The sequence below is a fragment of the Oncorhynchus tshawytscha genome, linkage group LG19, assembly GCF_018296145.1.
Source record: "Oncorhynchus tshawytscha isolate Ot180627B linkage group LG19, Otsh_v2.0, whole genome shotgun sequence".
In the NCBI taxonomy this organism is placed as follows: domain Eukaryota; kingdom Metazoa; phylum Chordata; class Actinopteri; order Salmoniformes; family Salmonidae; genus Oncorhynchus; species Oncorhynchus tshawytscha.
Window position 1 is genome coordinate 849536 of NC_056447.1, and position 22956 is coordinate 872491.

A 22956-nucleotide genomic window follows, 5' to 3' on the forward strand; every position below is an offset into this window, starting at 1 on the left:
TCACACTCCAAACTCCACTATGGCCAAGACCAAAGAGCTGTCAAAGGACACCAGAAACAAAATTGTAGACCTGCACCAGGCTGGGAAGACTGAATCTGCAATAGGTAAGCAGCATGGTTTGAAGAAATCAACTGTGGGAGCAATTATTAGGAAATGGAAGACATACAAGACCACTGATAATCTCCCTCGATCTGGGGCTCCACGTAAGATCTCACACAGTGGGGTCAAAATGATCACAAGAACGGTGAGCAAAAATCCCAGAACCACACGGGGGGGGGGCCTAGTGAATGATCTGCAGAGAGCTGGGACCAAAGTAACAAAGCCTACCATCAGTAACACACTACGCCGCCAGGTACTCAAATCCTGCAGTGCCAGACGCGTGTCCCTCTGCTTAAGCCATTACATGTCCAGGCCCGTCTGAAGTTTGCTAGAGAGCATGTGGATGATCCAGAAGAAGATTGGGAGAATGTCATATGGTCAGATGAAACCAAAATATAACTTTTTGGTAAAAACTCAACTCGTTGTATTTGGAGGACAAAGAATGCTGAGTTGCATCCAAAGAACACCATACCTACTGTGAAGCATGGGGGTGGAAACATCATGCTTTGGGGCTGTTTTTATGCAAAGGAACCAGGAAGACTGATCAGTGTAAAGGAAAGAACGAATGGGGCCATGTATCGTGAGATTTTGAGTGAAAACCTCCTTCCATCAGCAAGGGCATTGAAGATGAAACGTGGCTGGGTCTTTCAGCATAACAATGATCCCAAACACACCGCCCGGGCAACGAAGGAGTGGCTTCGTAAGAAGCATTTCAAGGTCCTGGAGTGGCCTAGCCAGTCTCCAGATCTCAACCGCATAGAAAATCTTTGGAGGGAGTTGAAAGTCCGTGTTGCCCAGCAACAGCCCCAAAACAGCACTGCTCTAGAGGAGATCTGCATGGAGGAATGGGCCAAAATACCAGCAACAGTGTGTGACAACCTTGTGAAAACTTACAGAAAACGTTTGACCTCTGTCATTGCCAACAAAGGGTATATAACAAAGTATTGAGATAAACTTTTGTTATTGACCAAATACTTATTTTCCACCATAATTTGCAAATAAATTCATTAAAAATCCTACAATGTGATTTTCTGGATTTTTTTTCCCTTTTCTCTGTCATAGTTGAAGTGTACATATAATGAAAATTATAGGTCTCTCTCTTTTTAAGTGGGAGAACTTGCACAAATGGTGGCTGACTAAATACTTTTTTGCCCCACTGTACATGTGTTCAACATCTAAAGACCTGCATAACAATACTTCTAAAAGGATTAATTTGGGTGTTTTTGGAGCCTTTGTTTATGTTTCAGGGCCCCCGCACTAGACAAGGAGGATGAGGAAGTGATTTTCTATTTGGGGTAAGTGTCTCAAAAATGTGAAATCGCAAAAAAAGGTGTCTAGACCCATCTATAACATACCATTTACATAACAAAATTGAGATTGGCTGTACAAAAAGAAAGAAGGAAACCTCTCCTTTTAAATTCAAGGTCAGAATACACTTAGAGAGAAAAGTGCATAAAAAGCCAATTCCATTCCATTTACACACGTTTAACTCTGGTCAGAATTCCCAGGAGACCACTGACAGTAAATCTCCACCAAGGACTCTCATGAATATCGTGTATTTTTTAAATGATGTGCCTTGGTGGAGTCAGATGCTCCAAATACAGCACTATGGCATCATCTTGCAATCTGAACCCGGGTCAGGGGATATACTTAGCCAGTCCTCCAGTCTCAGGACTGCATTTGAGCTTCTTGGAGGTAACCTAAGATGCCCAGCCCAGGTTTAACTGCTGGCCCAGGGAGCTGAGGAGGGCCATTAAATACAGGCCATCGTGACCGTAGATGGACTGCAAAGGTATCGGTATGCCATTGGGAGGAGCTGGCTGCCTGGAGGTTTGATATCGAAACTGAATAGGCTAAGCATCCGAATATTGAGCGTGAATGGGTAGTTAGGTGCTCAGATGGGCACATCTGAGTAAATCTGTGTGTTCAACAGATAATATTTGTGGTTAAATATTATACTGCAAATGTTTATCTAGCAATGTCTATACAATACATGTGCTTGTATAGACACCTGCCAAATTATTGGCACCCTTGAAATAGATGAGCAAAAAATACTGTATAAAATAAATACATACAGAGCTTCATTGAATGCTCCAAAAAATGTGAAAATTATTTTATACTAATGCAATTGCTCTGAGAAAAATATTTTGTTTGATTTGTCATCCGTCACCATGGTAAAAGGCAAAGAGCTCACAAATGAAAAGAGACAAAGGGCTTTTGACTTTCATAAATCAGGCAATTGGTACAAAAAAAAGAATAAACCCAAATATACCACTTACCACAGTTAGGGAAAAATTAAGACATTTACAACTCCTGGAACAGTGGTATACTTGTCTAATAGAGGATCTAAGTGTATCTTGTCTCCATGCACAGTGAGGAAGATGGGCCACAGTTGGTGAATTACCGAACTTGGTCGTATCTTGGGGTCACCAATTGTCCAAATCTACAATTATACACCATCTCCATTTCAATTGGCTATTTGGAAGGGTTGCCATAAAAACAAACAAATGTGGAGTTTGCTTTGCCTGGAGTTTGCTAAACGGCATTGGCACTTGGATTGGAACCGGGTGCTATGGTCAGATGAGACGACAATAGAGGAATTTGGCAAAGTCTAAGTCATATTTATTGGATTGGATATCTACACTGCACAGGTCCAATTTCCAGATCTAAATATACACTACATGACCAAAAGTATGTGAACACCTGCTCGTTGAACATCTCATTCCAAAATCATGGACATTAATCTGGAGTTGCGGCCCTCTTTGCTTCTATAACAGCCTCCACTCTTCTGGGAAGTCTTTCCACTAAATGTTGGAACATTTCAGCCACAAGCATTAGTGAGATCGGCACTGATATTGGGCGATGAGGCCTGGCTCGCAGTCGCCGTTTCAATTCCTCCAAAAGGAGTTGAGTTGAGGTCAGGGCTCAGTGCAACGATCATCGACAAACCATTTCGGTATGGACCTCGCTTTGTGCATAGGGGCATTGTCATGCTGAAACAAGAACTAAGGGGCCTAGCCGAACAATGAAAAACGGCCCCAAAACAATATTCCTCCTCCACCAAACTGGCACTATGCATTGAAGCAGGTTGCGTTCTCCTGCTATCTGCCAAACCCAGATTCAACCATCGGACTGCCAGATGTTTAAGTGTGTTTTATCACTCCAGAGAACGCGTTTCAACTGCTCTAGAGTCCAATGGCGGCAAGCTTTACACCACTCCAACCGACGCTTGGCATTGTGCATGGTGATCTTAGACTTGTGTGCGGCTGTTTGACCATGGAAACCCATTTCATGAAGCTCCCAACGTACAATTATTGAGCTGATGTTACTTCCAGAGGCAGTTTGGAACTCGGTAGCGAGTATTGCAACAGAAGACCGACCATTTTTACATGCTACGTGCTTCAGCACTCGGTGGTCTCGTTCTGTGAGCTTGTGTGGCGTACCACTTCGCGGCTGAGTCATTGTTGCTCCTAGACGTTTCCATTTCACAATAACAGCACTTACTGGGGCAGCTGATTAGTTGGAACGGTGGCATTCTATGATGGTGCCACATTGAAAATCACTGAGTTCTTCAGTAAGGCTATTCTACTGCCAATGTTTGTCTATAAAGATTGTATAACTGTGTGCTTGATGTTATACACCTGTCTGCGACGGGTGTGGCTGAAATAGCTGAATCCCCTAATTGGAAAGGGCGTCCACATACTTTTGTATATGTAGTGTAAGCTATGCATAACACAAATAACAGCCTACAGTAGGGCTGCTGGATCTATCACAGAACCTTACAGACTCACGGTTATGGTGATTTAGGGACTCATCAGAGGGCTATAATAAAAAGCAGGATCAAGGTGCCTGAATATAAAATAACTTTTTTGTTTTGTAAAAGATAAGCTTGAAATGGTCATGAAATGGTCATGGTCTACAACAACCAAAATTAAAGTTCCTATGTTTAGCAATCTTAATGAACCAAAAACAAATCAACATTTGTCTGGTTGTTTACCAAAGTTAGCTGGCTAACTCATTGATCCTGCTTTGTAGTGTACTCTTCTGGGAAGATAAGCATTAACTCGTTGAGTGCAATGTTTCACTGGCAGAAGCCCCATGGCAATTTGGGCCTAACTGGCAATGATATTTACATGACAAAAACATTTACAAGCTATATTAAACATACACACACACACACACACACACACACACACACACACACACACACACACACACACACACACACACACAAATCACCACAGTGACACAGACCCTGTGACTTTTTCCAGTTTGTTACAGAAAACAAACACACATATATACAGTACCAGTCAAAAGTTTGGACACACCTACTCATTCAAGGGTTTTTCTTTATTTTTACTATTTTCTACATTGCAGAACACTTTTCTGGCTACTACGTGATTCCGTATGTGTTATTTCATAGTTTTAATGTCTTCACTATTAGAAAATAGTCAAAATAAAGGAAAACCCTTGAATGAGTAGGCATGTCCAAACTTTTGACTTGTACTGTGTTCGGGTTCTTGGTCACTTCCCTGACCAAGGCCCTTCTCCCCCGATTGCTCAGTTTGGCCGGGTGGCCAACTCTAGGAAGAGTCTTGGTGGTTCCAATCTTCTTCCATTTAAGAATGATGGAGGTCGCTGTGTTCTTGGTGACCTTCAATGCTGCGGACATGTTTTGGTACCCTTCCCCAGATCTGTGCCTCGACACAATCCTCTCTTGGCGCACAACGGACAATTCCTTTGACCTCGTGGCTTGGTTTTTGCTCTGACATGCACTGTCAACTGTGGGACCTTATATAGACAGGTGTGTGCCTTTCTAAATCATGTCCAATCAATTGAATTTACCACAGGCGGACTCCACTCCGCTGTAGAAACATCTCAAGGATGATCAATGTGTAACGATTGTCTTCGGGTGAAAGAGAGGAGGACCAAGATGCAGCGTGAATATAATCCATATTTAATGGGAATACTTAAACACCGAACAAAACAACAAACCGACAAAAAGGAACAAAGACGAAACAGTCCCGTAACGTGAACACTAACACTGGAACACTGGAAATAGGAACAATCACCCACCAAATACCCACAGAATATGGCTGCCTAAATATGGTTCCAAATCAGAGACAACGATAGACAGCTGCCTCTAATTGAGAACCAATCTAGGCAACCATAAGACTTTAAAAAAACACCTAGACAGGAAACACCCCCATAAACATACAAAACCCCTAGACAAGACTAAAACACATACATCACCTATGTCACACCCTGACCTAACCAAAATAACAAAGAAAACAAAGAATACTAAGGTCAGGGCACAATGGAAACAGGATTCATCTGAGCTCATGTTCGAGTTTAATAGCAAAGGGTCTGCATACTTATGTAAATATGGATTTCTGTTTCTAAAAACCTATTTACGCCTTATTTATAGAGGTTGACCGATTAATCGGAATGGCCGATTAATTAGGGCCGATTTTTAAGAAAAAATTCTATTTTTTGTTGTTGTTATACCTTTATCTAACTAGGCAAGTCAGTTAAGAACACATTCTTATTTTCCAGGACGGCCTAGGAATGGTGGGTTAACTGCCTTGTTTCAGGGGATGACAGATTTGACAGATTTTCACCTTGTCAGCTCAGGGGATCCAATCTTGCAACCTTACAGTTAACTAGTCCAATGCAATAACGACCTGCCTCTCTCTCGCTGCACTCCACAAGGAGACTGCCTGATACGCGAATGCAGTATGCCAAGGTAAGTTGCTAGCTAGCATTGAACTTATCTTATTAAAAACAATCAATCATAATCACTAGTTAACTACACATGGTTGATGATATTACTAGATATTATCTAGCGTGTCCTGTGTTGGATATAAACTGACTGAGCATACAAGCATACAAGTATCTAAGTATCTGACTGAGCGGTGGTAGGCATAAGCAGGCGCGTAAACATTCATTCAAACAACACTTTTTTGCGTTTTGCCTTCAGCTCTTTGTTGTGCGTCAAGCATTGCGCTGTTTATGACTTCAAGCCAATCAACTCCCGAGATAAGGCTGGTGTAACCGAAGTGAAATGGCTAGCTAGTTAGCGCGCACTAATAGCGTTTCAAAGGTCACTCACTCTGAGCCTTGGGGTGGTTGTTTCCCTTGCTCTGCATGGGTAACGCTGCTTCGATGGTGCCTGTTGTCGTTGTGTTGCTGGTTCGAGCCCAGGGAGGAGCGAGGAGAGGGAAGCTATACCGTTACACTGGCAATACTAAAGTGCCTATAAGAACATCTAATAGTCAAAGGTTAATGAAATACAAATGGTACAGAGGGAAATAGTCCTATAATTCCTATAAGAACTACAACCTAAAACTTCTTACCTGGGAATGTTGAAGACTCATGTTAAAAGGAACCACCAGCTTTCATAAGTTCTCATGTTCTGAGCAAGGAACTTAAACGTTAGCTTTCTTACATAGCACATATTGCACTTTTGCTTTCTTCTCCAACACTTTGTTTTTGCATTATTTAAACCAAATTGAACATGTTTCATTATTTACTTGAGGTTGAATTGATTTTATTGATGTATTATATTAAGTGTTCATTAAGTATTGTTGTAATTGTCCTAATTACAAATTAATAACCGGCTGATTAATCGGTATCGGCTGTTTTGGTCCTCCAATAATCGGTACCGGCATTGAAAAATCATAATTGGTCAACCTCTACTTATTTATTTAATCAATTTTAGAATAAGGCTGTAACGTAACAAAATGTGGAGAAAGTCAAGAGGTCTGAAAACTTTCCCAAGGCACTGTACATAGAGAGGTAGGCCAGGTTTTAGAACGTCCGTGTTAGCACCAATTTTGAACTTTATTCTTGAAAAGTTGGTGTATCCAAGTCTTTACTGTGTCAACAAATTGCATATCTGCTTTCACTGGACATCTTCACAGGTTTTAAAAACGATTCGAAATAAACAGCACAAAACAGAAGTGTTAAGTGTCCCTTAGCAACCGCTATGGATGATAAAGTTGTGCTATCTGAACATTTAAACACATTGACCTAACTCTCTATATACTGTATATGGCTCTGGCTAAAACTGTTAGCACAATAGATGTTAAGAACAGTATTATTACGAACTTCAGATTACATCCACAACAATTTCCTCATCTGGATGAAAAATGAGGTTGGCTATTTACTGAATAATAATTGGTTGTTCAATCCAGGGTTGTGTGTTTGTTGTTGTATCTCAATTATTATTATTTTTATATAAAAGACTATCAATCAAACAATACATATTTTGTATATAATACTTTGCTAAATCTCAATTATATTTATTGTATTGGATTTAGCCACTGTACAGGTCCAATTTCCAGATCTAAATATATGCAAACGGATGACAAAAACTTTCACAAGCTTTTTAAACATTTTTTATTGTTTTATTTGGCGAAGAGAGCGAGACAGAGAGAGAAAGAGATCCAAAACCATAGTGTCGAATAGTTGAACAGCTACAGTATAAAAAAAATAACAGCATTTCGGATCAAAGATCCTCTTCCTGCAGGGATTCCTAACAACAAGGTCATATAAATCCATCTCTGTACCACAATACGACAAAAGACAGCTGTGTTTAACCCTGAAACTTTTTCATCCTGCCGTCCATGCCAGCCTGTTCATCAACGTTCTTGCGCCAGTCACCAACTGCATCCGCTGCCTGCATGACAGAAAGTTTGTGATAGATGATATGTCAAGACATATTGAGGATATACTATCAACTGATCCTTTCATATAAAAAAAGGTTTTAGTCATTTAGCAGACGCTCTCATCCAGAGTGACTTACAGTAATGAGTGCATAGATTTATACGGGTCCCCCGTGGGAATCAAACCCACAACCCTGGTGTTGCAAGTACCATGCTCTACCAACTGAGCCACATTGGACAATCAAAGCTCAGTACAGATTCGGTACACAGTACTTTCTGCTTTGTAGGTTTCCACACAAATACCCACCTCCTCTTTGACCTCCTTCTTCACTTCTTTCAAGTTGGCTCTGAAATCCATGGAAGCCTTGTGCTTGGTGCCCAGCAGAGCCTGGAGCATAGCATCAGCAGACATACGCACTTTCTTCAGGGCTGGCTTCTTCATGCCCTGGATCTCAATCACTTTCATCTTCAAGTCCTCAATCTGGGAAGTGAGAAAGTCAGGAGAAAGATTAGATTTGCAATATATGTTTCAATATGAGGAAAGATACAAAATACAAAGCAATCTACCTCTTTGTCAGCCTTCATCACTTTTGCTTCTGCATCATATCTGTCCTCATCAATCTTGTCAATGGTATGGGCCATCTTTTTGAGCATTTCCTGTTGGTACACAAACACATCAGTCATAGAATTTGTAACACAAACTATCTTCTCCTGAAGGAATCAGTCTCTCCAGGCAACAGTTATTTAGAGTGAAGGAATTGGAGTCTGTGTACTTTGTATGCAAATACACATTCCTTATTACAAGAACCACCAATGGTACACTGCAGGCCTAGAACATTGGACTAGATGTGCAAAGCATGTGTAAACGAATGAATGACTAGTATCGTACCATCAGCGTCGCATGATCTCCAGACAAATCCAGGCCAGGGATCTCAGCCATGAAATTGTTTTTCACCTGCTCAGCCTCCTTTTTCTCGACTTCAATCAGCTCAAATGCTATCTGGAGCACCAAGCTCTGGAGAACAAAGAAACACAGTATGGCCAAACCCAGTCTACAACATAGTATTGGAGAACAAAATGTGACTTAAAGTGGAAATCTTTGATTGCTACATACATGTTTGGACTTTTAAATCAATAATATACTGTATACCCATTGGGCCTTTCACAATGCATTTTGGCCACTAGATTATCTCCAGTGTGTCTCTTGTTAAACCATCAATATGCACTGACTTAACCCGAGCAGCTAATTTCAACTGCAACAACATTGGCAACTGATTTACAACTCCGTAACTCAGATGTTAGGATAATTTTTTAGCACAGATTTTCCATTATATTGACCAGATAGGGTCTAGTGGCTGCTCTAACAATGAAAATAAATGTCTTCATGGAAGGGAGTTGGGAGGAGGCACGATCAGGTGGGAACATTCTAGCCAATGAGTGGCAGAAACATGTGTGAACAACAGGCACATCGGATTCCACTAATTATCACAGCCACAAAGTCACAATTGGCTATATTGTAAAGATTCATGAAAGCAAACATTTGCTTTTTGGTCTTAATTTAAGGTTAGGCGCAAGGTTAGCAGTGTGGTCAAAGTTAGGTTGAAAATGACCTTTTATGAAAATACATTTTAGAAATGGGCAGGGTTTAGGACTTTGTGGCTGTAGTAACTATTGGTGACCAAGCACAACTCTGATATAAAGTGTTTTTTTTATCTCAAAGTTGCTGAGATGTCACTTGTCCTACATATATCAAAACACTCCTAACAGTCTTATCACTGTGAAACTTCTATTCGATCAAATAAGCCACACATAGAAAATAAGCCATTACAGTTTTGTTAACCAAATTCAACACTTTCTCAACGAATCACTTGGTGAGAGAAAAAAAAATAATGATAAAACACCACCTGCTAGAGAAGACAGGTTATCCCTCTCGCTTCTTCTGGGCTTTTAGTCCTTATTGCAACCAACATTTTTCAAGAAGATGTTGCCCTCTGGTGAGTATTATCATCGGAACAATTTGATCCGGCAATTTTACCTTAGCCGGTTTATCTATATAGCAATTCTGTATTACTGAACTAAAGTATTTCATTTTTTAATTTACCATGGCAAATCTACTATGGCAATATATCATACCCCACACATTGTATGAATGGAAAAATCGTGTGTGTGAAAAAAAAAAAAGTTTCTGATGTATGTATGTAATTCATTAATGATTTTACTTGTCTGAATCTAATCTGGACATTTCTTATCAAAAGTGGGAAATTAAATATTCCCGAACTGTAGGCTACACATTTGACATTTGAAACTAAATTGTGTTGTATTTTGAATTAAATTCAAAATAACATTATTTAAAGTTGCCAAATGACTGTATATTCCATTTTTTTAGAAGGTGGTTATGCTGGTATAAGAGTAGCCTAACATTTCCTATGTTTTATGGCTAGCTAAGATTATTTCTTTATTTGTAGAACAAGTGAATAACACTCAATAGGTGAACCTTTATATTTTCTTACAGGCCAAGAAGACCAGTAGGCCTACTGTAAATATAAATGCTATAAATGCCTCATGAACTTAGCTCAACTGTCATGCCCCATCAGAAGCCAAAGTATATGCTTGTTTACTCCATTGTTTGAAAATAATGTTAACTGCAAACAAACATTGAATAGCCCCCAAAAATAGTCTAATTTTGTTATCATGAAGGGTCCTTGAACCCATAGCTCTGTCTATGAATTTGAGAGTGGTTACAGTCTCCAGGCCCAACCACATTGTTTTATTTATGGAAAAACCACACGTTTTAGTAATTTAGTAGATGCTCTTACCTAGAGCGACTTACAGTAAGTGCATAAATTGTTGTACTTTTCTTTTTTTGTACCAGTCCCCCGTGGGATTTAAACCCACAACCCTGGAGTTGCAAGCACCATGCTCTACCAACTAAGTAAGCCATGCGGGACCATCCCTTAGCTTTTTACCAAAACAGTGGTGAGGTGTTCACTGTGTTATTGTTTGAAGTGCAGATTTCCCCTTTAAAGTATTAAAGAGGGGCCTCCCAAGTGGGGAAGTGGTCTAAGGCACTGCATCACGGTGCTAGCTGTGCCACTAGAGATCCTGTTTCGAAACCAGGCTCTGTTGCATCCAGCCGCGACCGGGAGACCCATGGGGTGGGGCACAATTGGCCCAGCATCATCCGGGATAGGGGAGGGCTTGGCCGGCAGGGATGCTCTTGTCCCATTGCACACTAGCGACTCCTGTGGCGGGCCGGACACATTGCATGCTGACATGGTCGCCACGTGTACGGTGTTTCCACCGACACATTGGTACGGCTGGCTTCCCGGGTTAAGCGGGCATTGTGTCAAGAAGCAGTGCGGCTTGGCTGGGTTGTGTTTCGGAGGACGGCTCTCGACCTTCACCTCTCCCATACGGGAGTTGCATCGATGGGACAAGACTGTAACTACCAATTGTATACCAAACAGGGGTAAAAAAAAAGTTATATAAAGTATTAAAGAGGTGAAAAGTTTTTAAACCAGTCGTGTGGAAGCCAAACTAATCTACTCAAGTGCTGGGTATTGGTGTGCCTGTGATGATTCTTTCAGACAATAGACCACAATTCATTGTATTCGTTTACCTTCAGATGATGCCTGCGACTCGACGTCATCTTTTTTCTATGAAGAAAGGTGGATTTGACATGTTTTTAGGGATATAAGCGGCATTTGCATTACTGAGAGAATTTATGGCTGGATCAGACATGTTTTGTGTCAGGCTGAAAGTCTGGAATGCAACTTTTATTGAATAAAAAAAATGTGCCAAGACTTACTCCGACATCTTGGCTGTTGTTGTGCTTCACACCCTGAGTAGAAGACAGAAGAAAGAAGACTTGTTTTAATATTTATGATAAAAACCTTTCTATAATATCAGTAGGATGCATTAAGTTCAAAAGCGAGAGACAAGTCTGGTCTAAAGATCACGCTGTGATATTTAGCTGAAGATTGAATAGGGTTTCACACGCTAACAACCATCAACCATTAAAAAAGTCAGAGATGACACCTGACTCTATCGGTCCAGTTTTAGCTCGCTCATAATCACTCCAGACTCTAGCTCTGGAAAGGGATAATGTTTCCCCTAAGAACCTAGTTTGGCCAAGTGTTCCCCAACTCGATTTATGAACCTGCCGCGGTGGCATGTATCAGAAAAGCCTTCCTAATCACATAAATCAACAGCTTCTTCTTCATTCTGCAGACAGATGTGTTGGTGTTGAATGAAGATAGTCAGACTTAATCAACTAATATATTGGTTTGCTATTTTCCCTCCACACGATTACAGCAAGTCTCAGTTAAAAGTTCATTCAAACATTTTCAAAACTCAAAAAAGGTTTTGATGTGGAGATGAGCCCTCATCCAATTCCATCGGTTGTCTGGATCCAGCTACATGACTGAGCTCTAAGTTAATTAGAAAGACAGGCAATGTCTAAAGGGATTTAGCTAATTCATTGGACCTTGTTTGTCAACTGAGAACATCTGACACTTTACTTTCCCATTCATTCATTCATAATCTAATCAAATCAATTATTTACATACACTTTACTTTCCCATTCATTAATTCATAATCTAATCAAATCAATTATTTACATTTCCAATCATCGAATTAAGTCAAGTATACAATTTAGCAAGCCGAGGCTGATGAAAGATCGCTCATGAAACACAAGTATTTTACCTTTCTCTTCTTGTTTCACATTACACATACATAGCAATTAGCATGACACGGCATGCTGTCTATTATTCAGTTTCACAAAGCTGTTACCCCATCCAACTCCTCAAATAAACACATACCAACTTTCTGGATTTAGGTTAAATGTATTTACCAGCTTTGAATGCAAGAGTATCACCCCTAACCAGAAACCTAGCCAATAGTTTCACAATCTTCTATCGACCTCTATACATCTGAATACAAAACACAGAGGCCATGGCTCACATCATTCTGTCAAGACAACTGAAATGTTCTATCAGTATCACGTCTGTCTGTCAGAGGGAAAACCAGACGTGTAAAACACCTGTATTGCCAGGTGAATACGTCTGTTCCATATGTTCAATTTGTAATGATCCATAAGGTGATGTACAGTAATACAGCAATGTGCAACGAGTGTGTTTGACAGCTAAGATTGACATCTGTCGGGAGGCTTTGTAGTTTCTTTCTATTTCTTTGTGCTTTTAATCCCAGTGATGCTACACACACAAAGAGTGTGATAGGAAGACAGGAAAATAGAGATTCTCACCTATCAAAGGAAGAGGAAGAGGGCAGGACACACCTGGAGGAAGAAGGGAAGACAGTGGCAAGCAACAGGCAGTGAAACATGAAACACGGTATTTATGGTGTCGGATGATACATCAGCAGAAGCACTGGGTCCTCTTTATGGAAGTGGTTTCCGTGTCAGACCAATGGAACATCGAGCTCCTGAAATACACTCTGCCCAACCCTGTTCACCTCATATTATTTCCTTCAAGATGTCTTCCAAGAAAATACATGTATGTTGCTCTGGCTAGTGAATATAGAATTACAGTACAGTATGGGAGCGATTGGGAAAGTAATTATAGACATGAGTGAAGTTATTCTATGTCTATGATATTCACGGGCAACATGGATGTGAATATAGAATTACAGTACAGTATGGGAAAAAGTAATTATAGATATGAGTGTAGTTATTCTATGTCTATGATATTCACGGGCAACATGGATGTGAATATAGAATTACAGTACAGTATGGGGGCGATTGGGAAAGTAATTATAGATATGAGTGTAGTTATTCTATGTCTATGATATTCACGGGCAACATGGATGTGAATATAGAATTACAGTACAGTATGGGGGCGATTGGGAAAGTAATTATAGATATGAGTGTAGTTATTCTATGTCTATGGATAACATGGATAACAAATGTAAGTATTGGAAAAAAAGGACTTTAAGTTCCTTTTGGATGCCTAAATGTGTCATCAATACTGTATAAAAACGTTCTTTCTAAAATCTCTATGAATTGAAGTTGTAATCTAATTAAACAAGTGAATCATACTATCAATTCCAGAAAACTACTTTACAATCTTAATAGATTTTCAAAAGTTGTACATTAATTTGTCTTAAAGACAAAACACAATCTAATAAGTTGAGTGCTTAAGCAGGCCCCCATATAACAAATGTAGATAAACAAAATAATTAATAACACATAACTGAAATGCTACTCTACTTATTATTCTGCTTGGTTACACATTACACTTGGTTACAAGTGCATTTTGCCTTTGTTTGTTCAAAACTCCTTAACTTTCCTCCCTTTATCCATTGCCATACCTTCAATTTGAAAGGTTATGGGGAGGATGTTTGATGAATGTTTGTCAAAGATGACATGTTTGTTTGTTGGTCAAAGAGGAATCAATCCGAGAAAGAGGAGAGAGTGGGGTAGAGGGAATGAAAGAAAGAGGAAGGGTCATAAGAAAGAGAAAGAATGTTCCACTATACTGACATCTTGTGGTTTATAATTCAGATTTGTTTATATAGTATTTGGATATCCTTGACCCAAGCTGATCTAGGCTTCTCCAGAATAGGGTTGCAAAATGCTGGTAACTTTCCCAAAATCTCTAGGTGTTCCAGAAATCCTGATTGGAAGATTCCCGAAATTAGAAGGGAAGCAAGTCGACTTTTTTGCAACCACACTTCAGAACATCTTACATCCAAAAGCATTGAGGGACCAAATCTGAAAGGGGTAACAAAATTGAACACAATACAGGACCACGAAATGTCTATCATTTCACCATGTATTTAATTACTGCACTTTGGCAGTTGAATATATTTCCGATAAGCCTATACATTTGGAAAATATGTTACAATTCAATGACAGTTTACAGTTAGTATAAGTGCTTATCAGATGCTATACTCTAACTCTCTAACAGTGCCTCAAAATAATGACAAAGATAAATGAATCACTCATTAGCCTCCGTGTTTTTGAACACCAAAACTAATTCAATAATTTATGTGGACTCAAACTTCTTCTTCCTGCCATCCATGCCAGCCTGTTCATCAACGTTCTTACGCCAGTCACCAACTTCCTCCTGCATGACACAAAGTTTATGATGTGACTTTTTCAGTGTTTGAGGATAAAATATGAAACACATGTAACTGATCTTTTCATCAAAGCTCTGAAAACGTAGGATAAATGTTGCCAACTCCTACAGTGCTGTGATTCCACACAAATACCCACCTCCTCTTTGACCTCCTTCTTCACTTCTTTCAAGTTGGCTCTGAAATCCATGGAAGCCTTGTGCTTGGTGCCCAGCAGAGCTGCAAGCATAGCATCAGCAGACATACGCACTTTCTTCAGGGCTGGCTTCTTAATGCCCTGAACCTCAATAACTTTCATCTTCAAGTCCTCAATCTGGGAAGTGAGAAAGTCAGGAGAAATATTACGTTTCCAGAGGTATATGTTTTCAGGATGAGGACAATATGGACTGTACCTCTTTTTCTGTCTTCTTCACTTTTGCTTCTGCGTCATATCTTTCCTCATCAACCTTGTCGATGGTCTGGGACAACTTTTTGAGCATATCCTGTTGGCACACAAACACATTACAGATGATTTGTAAAAGGCTCCAGAGCACCAGTGTGGCACCAGCATCTAAAGTCTGTGGAATTAACAACTTGGCTGAACGACGACACGGATAATATAGAGCTGGCTGACTTCTCTGTTTTTCGGCAGGACAGTGCAGCTACGTCTGGTGAGACGAGGGGCGGGGGTGTGTGTCTATTTGTCAAAAACTGCTGGCGATGTCTAATGTTTAAGAAGTCCCAAGGTATTGCTTGCCTGAGGTAGAATACCTCATGATAAGCTGTAGAACACACTGTCTATTTACCACCTCAAACCGATGCCGGCACAAAGACTGCACTCAACGAGCTGTATAAGGCCATAAGGAAACAATAAAATGCTCATCCAGAAGCAGCACACCTAGTGCCGGGGACTTTAATGCAAACTTAAATCTGTTTTACCTTATTTCTAACAGCATGTCACATGTGCAACCAGAGGAAAAACTCTAGGCCACCTTTACTCCACACACAGAGATGCATACAAAGCTTCCCTCGCCCTTCATTTTGGCAAATTGACCATAAATATATCCTCCTGATTCCTGCTTACAAGCAAAAACCAGTGACTCGCTCAATACGGATGTGGTCAGATGATGCAGATGCTACAATACTTTTTTTGCTAGCACAGACTGGAATATGTCCAATGGCATTGAGGAGTATACCACCTCAGCTTCATCAATAGGTGCATCGACGACATCATCACCACAGTGACCGTATGTACATTTCCCAACCAGAAGCCATGGATTACAGGCAACATCCACACCGAGCTAACAGGCTAGAGCTGCCACTTTCAAGGAGTGGGACACTAATCCTGACACTTATAAGAAATCCCGCTATGCCCTCAGACGAACCGTCAAACAGGCAAAGCATCAATACAGGACTAAGCTGGAATCCTACTACACCGGCTCTGACACTCGTCGGATGTGGCAGGGCTTGAAAACTATTACGGACTACAAAGGGAAACCTAGCAGCGAACTGCCAAGTGACGCGAGCCTACCAGACGAGCTAAAAACCCTTTAAGCTCGCTTCGAGGCAAGCAACACTGAGGCATGCATGATAGCACCAGCTGTTCCGCTCTCCATAGCCGATGTGAGCATGACCTTTAAACAGGTCAACATTCACAAACCCGTGGGGCCAGATGGATTACCAGGACATGTACTCAACCAGGACGCTGCCCTTTCCCACCTGGACAAAATAAACAAGATTTGGCCTCAAAAAGTTCTACAGCTGCACCATCAAGAGCATCCTGGCCAGTTGCATCACCACCTGGTATGGTAACTGCTCGGCATCTAACCGTAAGGCGCTACAGAGGGTAGTGCGTACATCCCAGTACATCACTGGGGGCCAAGCTTACTGCCATCCAGGACCTATATACTCGGCAGTGTCAGAGGAAGGCTTAAAAAATTGTCAATGACTTCAGTCACCCAAGTCATAGACTGTTCTCTCTGCTACCACGCGTCAAGTCTAGCACGACAAGCATTAATGGAGTCTTCAACCAAAAGGCTCCTTCTACCCCCAAGCCATAAGACTGCTGAACAACTACTCAAATGGCTACCCAGACTATTTACACTGACCCCCCCCAACTGCTGGTACTCGCTGTTTATTATCTATGAATAGTCACTTTACAAATGACCTTGACTAACCTGTACCCCCGCACTTTGACTCGGTACTGGTACCCCCTGTATAAAGCCTTGTTATTGTTATGTACACTTATTGTGTTACTTTTTTCTACTTTTTTTTGTTGCTTTAGTTTATTTAGTAAATATTTTATTCACTCTATTTCTTGAACTGCATTGTTGGTTAAGGGCTTATAAGCATTTCACGGTAAGGTTGTTGTATTCGGCGCATCTAACAAATAACATTTGATTTGATTTGTTTTGATGTCCTTTGTGTGGAGGACCCTTCTTGATACACACGGGAAACTTTTGACCTTGAAAAACCCAGCAGCGTTGCAGTTCTTAAAACACTCAAACCAGTGCGCCTGGCACCTACTACCGTACCCCGTTCAAAGGCACTTAAATATTTTGTCTTGCCCATTCACCCTCTGAAAAGGCACACATACACAACCCATGTCTCAATTGTCTCAAGGCTTAAAAAAATCCTTCTTTAACCTGTCTCCTCCCTGTCATCTACACTGATTGAAGTGGATTTAACAAGTGACATCAATAAGGGACCATCGCTTTCACCTGGACTCATCTGTTCAGTCATGGAAAGAGCAGGTGTTCCTAATGGGTTTTTTTACACTCAGTGTACATTGTGATATATTGAATAGATTAGAGTAGCTTTGTGGAACTTGTAAAGGAATGAATGACTGGTATCATACCACCAGTGCCGCTTGATCTCCAGACAAATCCAGGGCGGGGATCTTAGCCATGAAATTGGCTTTCTCCTCCTTAATCTCCTTTTTCTCCTCTTCAATCAAATTGGCTGCAATCTGGAGCATCAAGCTCTGGATGACAAAGACATATAGTGACATTTATGACACAGTAGCTTGTATTGGATGCTTAAAGATTGTGGAGGACAAAGAGATACATCTGTACATTGTCATACCTAGAGCCAAATACTGCTTTTAAGCAAACCCATGGACAAAATGCCATTTTGGCACCAAACTCGCTGAGCACACCATAAGAATACTTACAGTGCCTTCAGAAAGTATTTATACCCCTTGACTTATTCCAAGTTGTTTTGTGTTACAGCCTGAATTAAACATTTCCCTGATATATCTACACACAATACCCCACAATGACAAATTAAAAACATGTTTTTAGAAATGTTTTCAAATGGATTGAATGTTAAATAGAGAAATAGCTCATTTACATAAGTATTCACACCCCTGAGTCAGTACTTTGCAGAAGCACATTTGGCAGCTATTACAGCTGTCAGTCTTTCTGCATCTGGATTGTGCAACATTTACATATTATTATTTTCAAAATTCTTCAAGCTCTGTCACATTGGTTGTTGATCATTGCCAGACAACCATTTTCAGGTCTTGCCATAGATTTTCAAGTAGATTTAAGTCACAACTGGCCACAGGAACATTCACTGTCTTCTTCGTAACCAACACCAGTTTAGATTTGGCCTTGTGTTTTAGGTTATTGTTCTGCTGAAAGGGGAATTCATCTCCCAGTGTCTAGTGGAAAGCAGACTCAACCAGTTTCTCCTCTAGAAATGTGCCTGTGCTTAGCTCCATTCCGTTTATTTTTTTTTATCATGAAAAACACCCCAGTATTTAACGATGAAAACCTCTCTGATCTTTGTGGTTGAATCTGTGTTTGAAATTCACTTGTCGACTGAGGGGCCTTACAGATAATTGTATGTCTGGGGTACAGCGATGAGGTAGTCATTCAAAAATAACGTTAAACACTATTATTGCACACAAAGTCCATGCAACTTACTGGCGACTTGTTAAACAAATCTTTACTCATGACCTTATATAAGCTTTTCATAACAAAGGGGTTGAATACTTAATGACTCAAAACATTTCAGCTTTTCATGTTTAATTCATTTGCAAAAATGTCAAAAAACATAATTCCTCTCTGACATTATGGGGTATTGTGTGTAGGCCAGTGACAAAAACAATCAATTGAATCCATTTTAAATTCAGACTAACACAACATAATGTGGAAAAAGTCAAGTGGTGTTAATTCTTTGAAGGCACGGTAGAAAGTTGTCGCAATGAAATGTGTTGGTTTACCTTCAGATGATGCTTACGGCTCGAGGTCATTCTTTTCCTGTGAAGAGAGGGAGTTTGACATATAGTATTGTTATATACATGACTAGTTAATATGCTGAGGGGACATAACTGGTCAATACGCTGACCAAGGGTTGTATCAATGATATTCTATGGCATGCTGCATAGAATAGAAAGGTCATAAATGTCTCATTTACTTTTACTTACTTTTAGAAAATGACTACCCACAAATCATAGTGGGAAAACAGGCTGCCTAAGTATGGTTCTCAATCAGAGACAACGATAAACAGCTGCCTCTGATTGGGAACCATACCAGGCCAAACACAGAAATACAAAAACATGACAGGAATTACGTATTGCTATGCAATTAAAACATTTAGCCCGAAGTAAATATTAAGTTTCACGTATTATACATGTGTATATTTGCCCATATTAGGGTTTAGACATACTAGCAATTGGTCAATTTGAGGGTTAGGGTTTGCTGTTTGTTTTCTGTCTGCCTGTCTGCCTGTTTGTTTTGGTATAACAACTCCATTACTTTCTAACACCAAACGGTAGCAAACAACAAGGTAATGGCTACTTACTCAGACATGATGGCGGAATGTGTGCTTCAGACCCTGTCACAAAAAGACACAACAGGCAAGAGAAATGTCTTTAGCAATAGTGTGCACTGCAGGGTGCTATCTGCCTAAAGTTAGCAAAGGCTATTTTATCCATCTCAAGATTGATTAATGAACACTGGCGGCTAATGGAACAATCTGGACTCTTCAAGGAAGGGAGGGGAAACCTGATCCTTTTTACCGATAAGACCTTTTGGAGCAATTATGATCAGGCTACATTTGGACAGCTGGAGACTGGAGTCACCCATGACATTCATGGGCTGTCATTTTATTGATGTCATTAATAGACAAAACCTCAGCAGGCGTCATGGTCCTGCTCTACCCTGAGAACATCTTGGATATCACTCATATCAATGCAACTTGCGTCCTCAGCGAACCCTATCGGTATCTCTTTGAAAAGTCCTTTCAATCAAATACAGTGTGGTCATCAGAAGGCCTCAAATGTGGTAAGACACTGTTATTTAACCACACTGCAACAATGAATATCAATGTTAAGAATAGGATCTACTTTTGTTTGTCTTCATTTATTAAGAACTTCTCTGTTTCCCTCGTTTTTAATCAATGACACGTTCAGTTCAAATAGGCTCAGATGGAGTCATATCAATTGATGAAATACATGGTACTATTATACTTCGGGCAAACAGAGAAATAGTGAATAAAAACTCTTTGCAAACACATCCTTTTCCAATCTGTCAAATGGGATCATACACGGCGAGCAAAATGTTATTTTAGCTGTTACCTTCTAACGCAAGATAGACATGTCATAACTGTAGAGCTTCCATACTTCAGGAGAATGATACTTTAATATAATAATAATATATTCCATTTAGCAGGTGCTTTTATCCAAAACAACTTACAGTCATGAATGCATACACTTTTGGTATAGGTGCCCCAACGGCAATCAACCCCACGACCCTTGGCAATCAACCCCACACCCAGTTCTTAGCTGTCACCCAAGAGGAACTGGCCACGAACCAATGGCCCCAAAGCCCCGTTCAGTAAACACTGTCTGCTGTAACCTAGTTATCGCAGTTATAATCTAAGTTATAGATCTCCATCACAGATCCCATGTTGTTACCCATAACAGTTATTCACATTGAATATTGGAGCAACATAAATCACTCAAAGAGAGAAGTGTTAAATACCACCAAAAGCAAACAGAAACTCAACTCTTTGGTATGTGTATAGCTAAGTCAACGTCTTCAACCGCCTTCCACGCAAGAGTAAAGCCTGTGAACAGGAGCCTTCCCCCCCCATGGGCCACATCATTCTGTCTAGACAGGCTAATTTGTCTCTCATATTATCCACTGGGTGTCAGGAGGAAATTATGATATATTTACCTCAATGTATTCACCTGTACTGTCAGGTAAAACGTAGTGATCTTGTGACAGACGTCACTTAGTGTGATCATTTCCAGATGCTATCTGTAAATGTAGCCATGAAATCACCTTATCATCACAGTCTACACAGTCTTAATTAACAGGGAAACCTACGACCCACTGTGTGACTTTGTGTTGCGTTATTTATCAATAAGACACATCCAGACTTCATTTTCCGTGTAATAAAGATCAGAGAGGAGGAAAAGAGATGTTCTCACCTATGAGAAGAGGAGGACAGGACACACTCTGGTGAAGAAGGGGAGACACTGGCAAGTCACAGGCCAAGAACAAATGAAACAGGGTTTATATGTAGACTAGTGATGAATCAGCAGAAATCCAGTACCTTCTTATGGTGGTGGACACTACTTAGGCCAATGGAACTGCGAGCTCCTGAAATACCACCAACCCTTTCCACCAACTCATATCATAAATTTCCCTTCATGCAAAATGTCTCCCAAAACCTGAGCTGCCACTTGGCTTCCGTTCCTACAGTGTTGGAAGGGATAGACAAAGCCATCCCAGATAAGCACTGACAACATGGATAGGTAAACCCGGTTAAGCAAGGGACAACATTGATATATTCTTGGAACTATTTTGGTTGAATGATGATAAAATCAGAAAGCAATTGTTGAAGGGGCAATCTGCAGTTCAAACGATAACAAAGTGGCCACCCTGCCACTGTTTTGCAGGGCTAGATTTCCTCATTGCAGTGCACCAACTTAATATTCACTGCAATGCCTGCAAATTAAATATCTACAAATAATGACAAATTCCTAAGAAAAAAGTGGGCAAGCAAACAGCCCTCTGTTGCTCAAAGGTGAGATGGGATCGGAGGTGGGGAGAAAGAGCGAGAGATTGAGAGAGAGAGAGAGAGAGGAGAAGGGAGGGAGGGGGGGAGAAGAGGCAAGGAGAACAGGTGCTCAATGACATCTTGTGGATTTTGTTTTATTTGTTAATTCATTAATTAATTAATTAGTTCATTAATTAAATGATTAAATAAAATATAAATAATATTTTTTAAATATGAATTAACATCTAAAATGTTTAACTAAATCATGCCAATCGTGATTGAGTTAAAGAACCTCGATGCAGCTGTCTGGTATCAAATTCGCTTGACACATGAGATCAACTGCTGTTTTTTTATTGTGGGTTTTCGGTTGCAAGCAAGTTTGTTTTAACACTTAGGTGCATGTAATCTGCTGTTAATAGAAGATTAATTGATAGATAATTACTTTATTACTAAAGTAAATTTGATGACATCATAATGATGACAAAGTTGTTTCCTACTAATGTTTTGCCTGCTTTTTAGCAATGTCATCGTATTTCCAGGCGACTATGCTTTAAAACAATCAATGGCCCCTATTATGAATGACTGTGCGTCACTCCTTTTCTGGAGTCACTATGTCTGAGAGTGTCTTGAAAACATTCTTAACGATGGCGTGACACAACCGAGTGACGTCGGTGCAACCCTATCAACCCTGAGACGCCAGCAAAAATGGCCATTTCATTTAGTTGCCTTTTATATGCATGTCTAGCCCTTATGTTTAGCCTCACAATGAAGGGTTTTACCATTTTATTTTCAGGAAAACCAGGGCTACAATTAGAACACAAAACAATTTGACATAGACAGTTGACAAGTTCAGCCAAATGATTGTATATGTACATAAATATAAGTACATAAATGGTTTGCTCAGTGGGAAATTAATATTCAACTAGTCAGTGACACTTGTGCTGGGTTTGGAGTTTGTGATAGCAACTATTCGAGCTTATTGCAGTATTATAGACACTATGTCTTGGGATTTCCTACACTATTCTATGTAGAGGAACCCTTTACCATCTGACTCGCAAAACTTATATTTTCGTCAGTTGTCCCACTAATTTCTTTCAATTGA

General features: G+C 40.2%; 3 protein-coding genes across 6 annotated transcripts in view; all 3 read right to left on the reverse strand.

The window, feature by feature from the left end:
• Positions 1-7483: 7483 nt before the first annotated feature.
• On the reverse strand, positions 7484-13146 carry LOC112218205 (troponin I, fast skeletal muscle). The gene is made up of 7 exons (XM_024378821.2): positions 13030-13146; positions 11575-11607; positions 11386-11422; positions 8656-8781; positions 8334-8423; positions 8074-8247; positions 7484-7780 (listed from the first exon to the last, which is right to left on the reverse strand). Exons 2-7 carry the CDS (start codon positions 11580-11582, stop codon positions 7697-7699), a joined length of 519 nt encoding a protein of 172 aa, XP_024234589.1. The 5' UTR covers positions 11583-11607; positions 13030-13146; the 3' UTR covers positions 7484-7696.
• A 1393-nt stretch (positions 13147-14539) lies between these two features.
• Positions 14540-19688, reverse strand: LOC112218206 (troponin I, fast skeletal muscle-like). The gene is made up of 6 exons (XM_024378823.2): positions 19650-19688; positions 19069-19105; positions 17698-17823; positions 15254-15343; positions 15001-15174; positions 14540-14851 (listed from the first exon to the last, which is right to left on the reverse strand). Exons 1-6 carry the CDS (start codon positions 19655-19657, stop codon positions 14771-14773), a joined length of 516 nt encoding a protein of 171 aa, XP_024234591.1. The 5' UTR covers positions 19658-19688; the 3' UTR covers positions 14540-14770.
• Positions 19649-22956, reverse strand: part of LOC112218201 (troponin I, fast skeletal muscle) — a 30447-nt gene continuing 27139 nt past the window's right edge. For all 4 annotated transcript variants that reach the window (XM_042301221.1, XM_024378811.1, XM_042301219.1 and 1 more), the window contains one exon: positions 19649-19682. The gene's annotated coding sequence lies outside the window, so the exon portion shown is untranslated. The remainder of the gene's footprint in view (positions 19683-22956) is intronic.

Bases quoted from the DNA above. Each gene is read 5' to 3' on its own strand.
- LOC112218205 (XM_024378821.2), bottom strand. The intron at 8,782-11,385 runs GTAAACGAATAC...TTTGTTCTCCAG, and splicing joins GTCGCAGGCATCATCTGAAG to AGCTTGGTGCTCCAGATAGC. The intron at 8,248-8,333 runs GTAGATTGCTTT...CTCACTTCCCAG, and splicing joins TGATGAAGGCTGACAAAGAG to ATTGAGGACTTGAAGATGAA.
- LOC112218206 (XM_024378823.2), bottom strand. The intron at 17,824-19,068 runs GTAAACCAACAC...TTTGTCATCCAG, and splicing joins GCCGTAAGCATCATCTGAAG to AGCTTGATGCTCCAGATTGC. The intron at 15,175-15,253 runs GTACAGTCCATA...CTCACTTCCCAG, and splicing joins TGAAGAAGACAGAAAAAGAG to ATTGAGGACTTGAAGATGAA.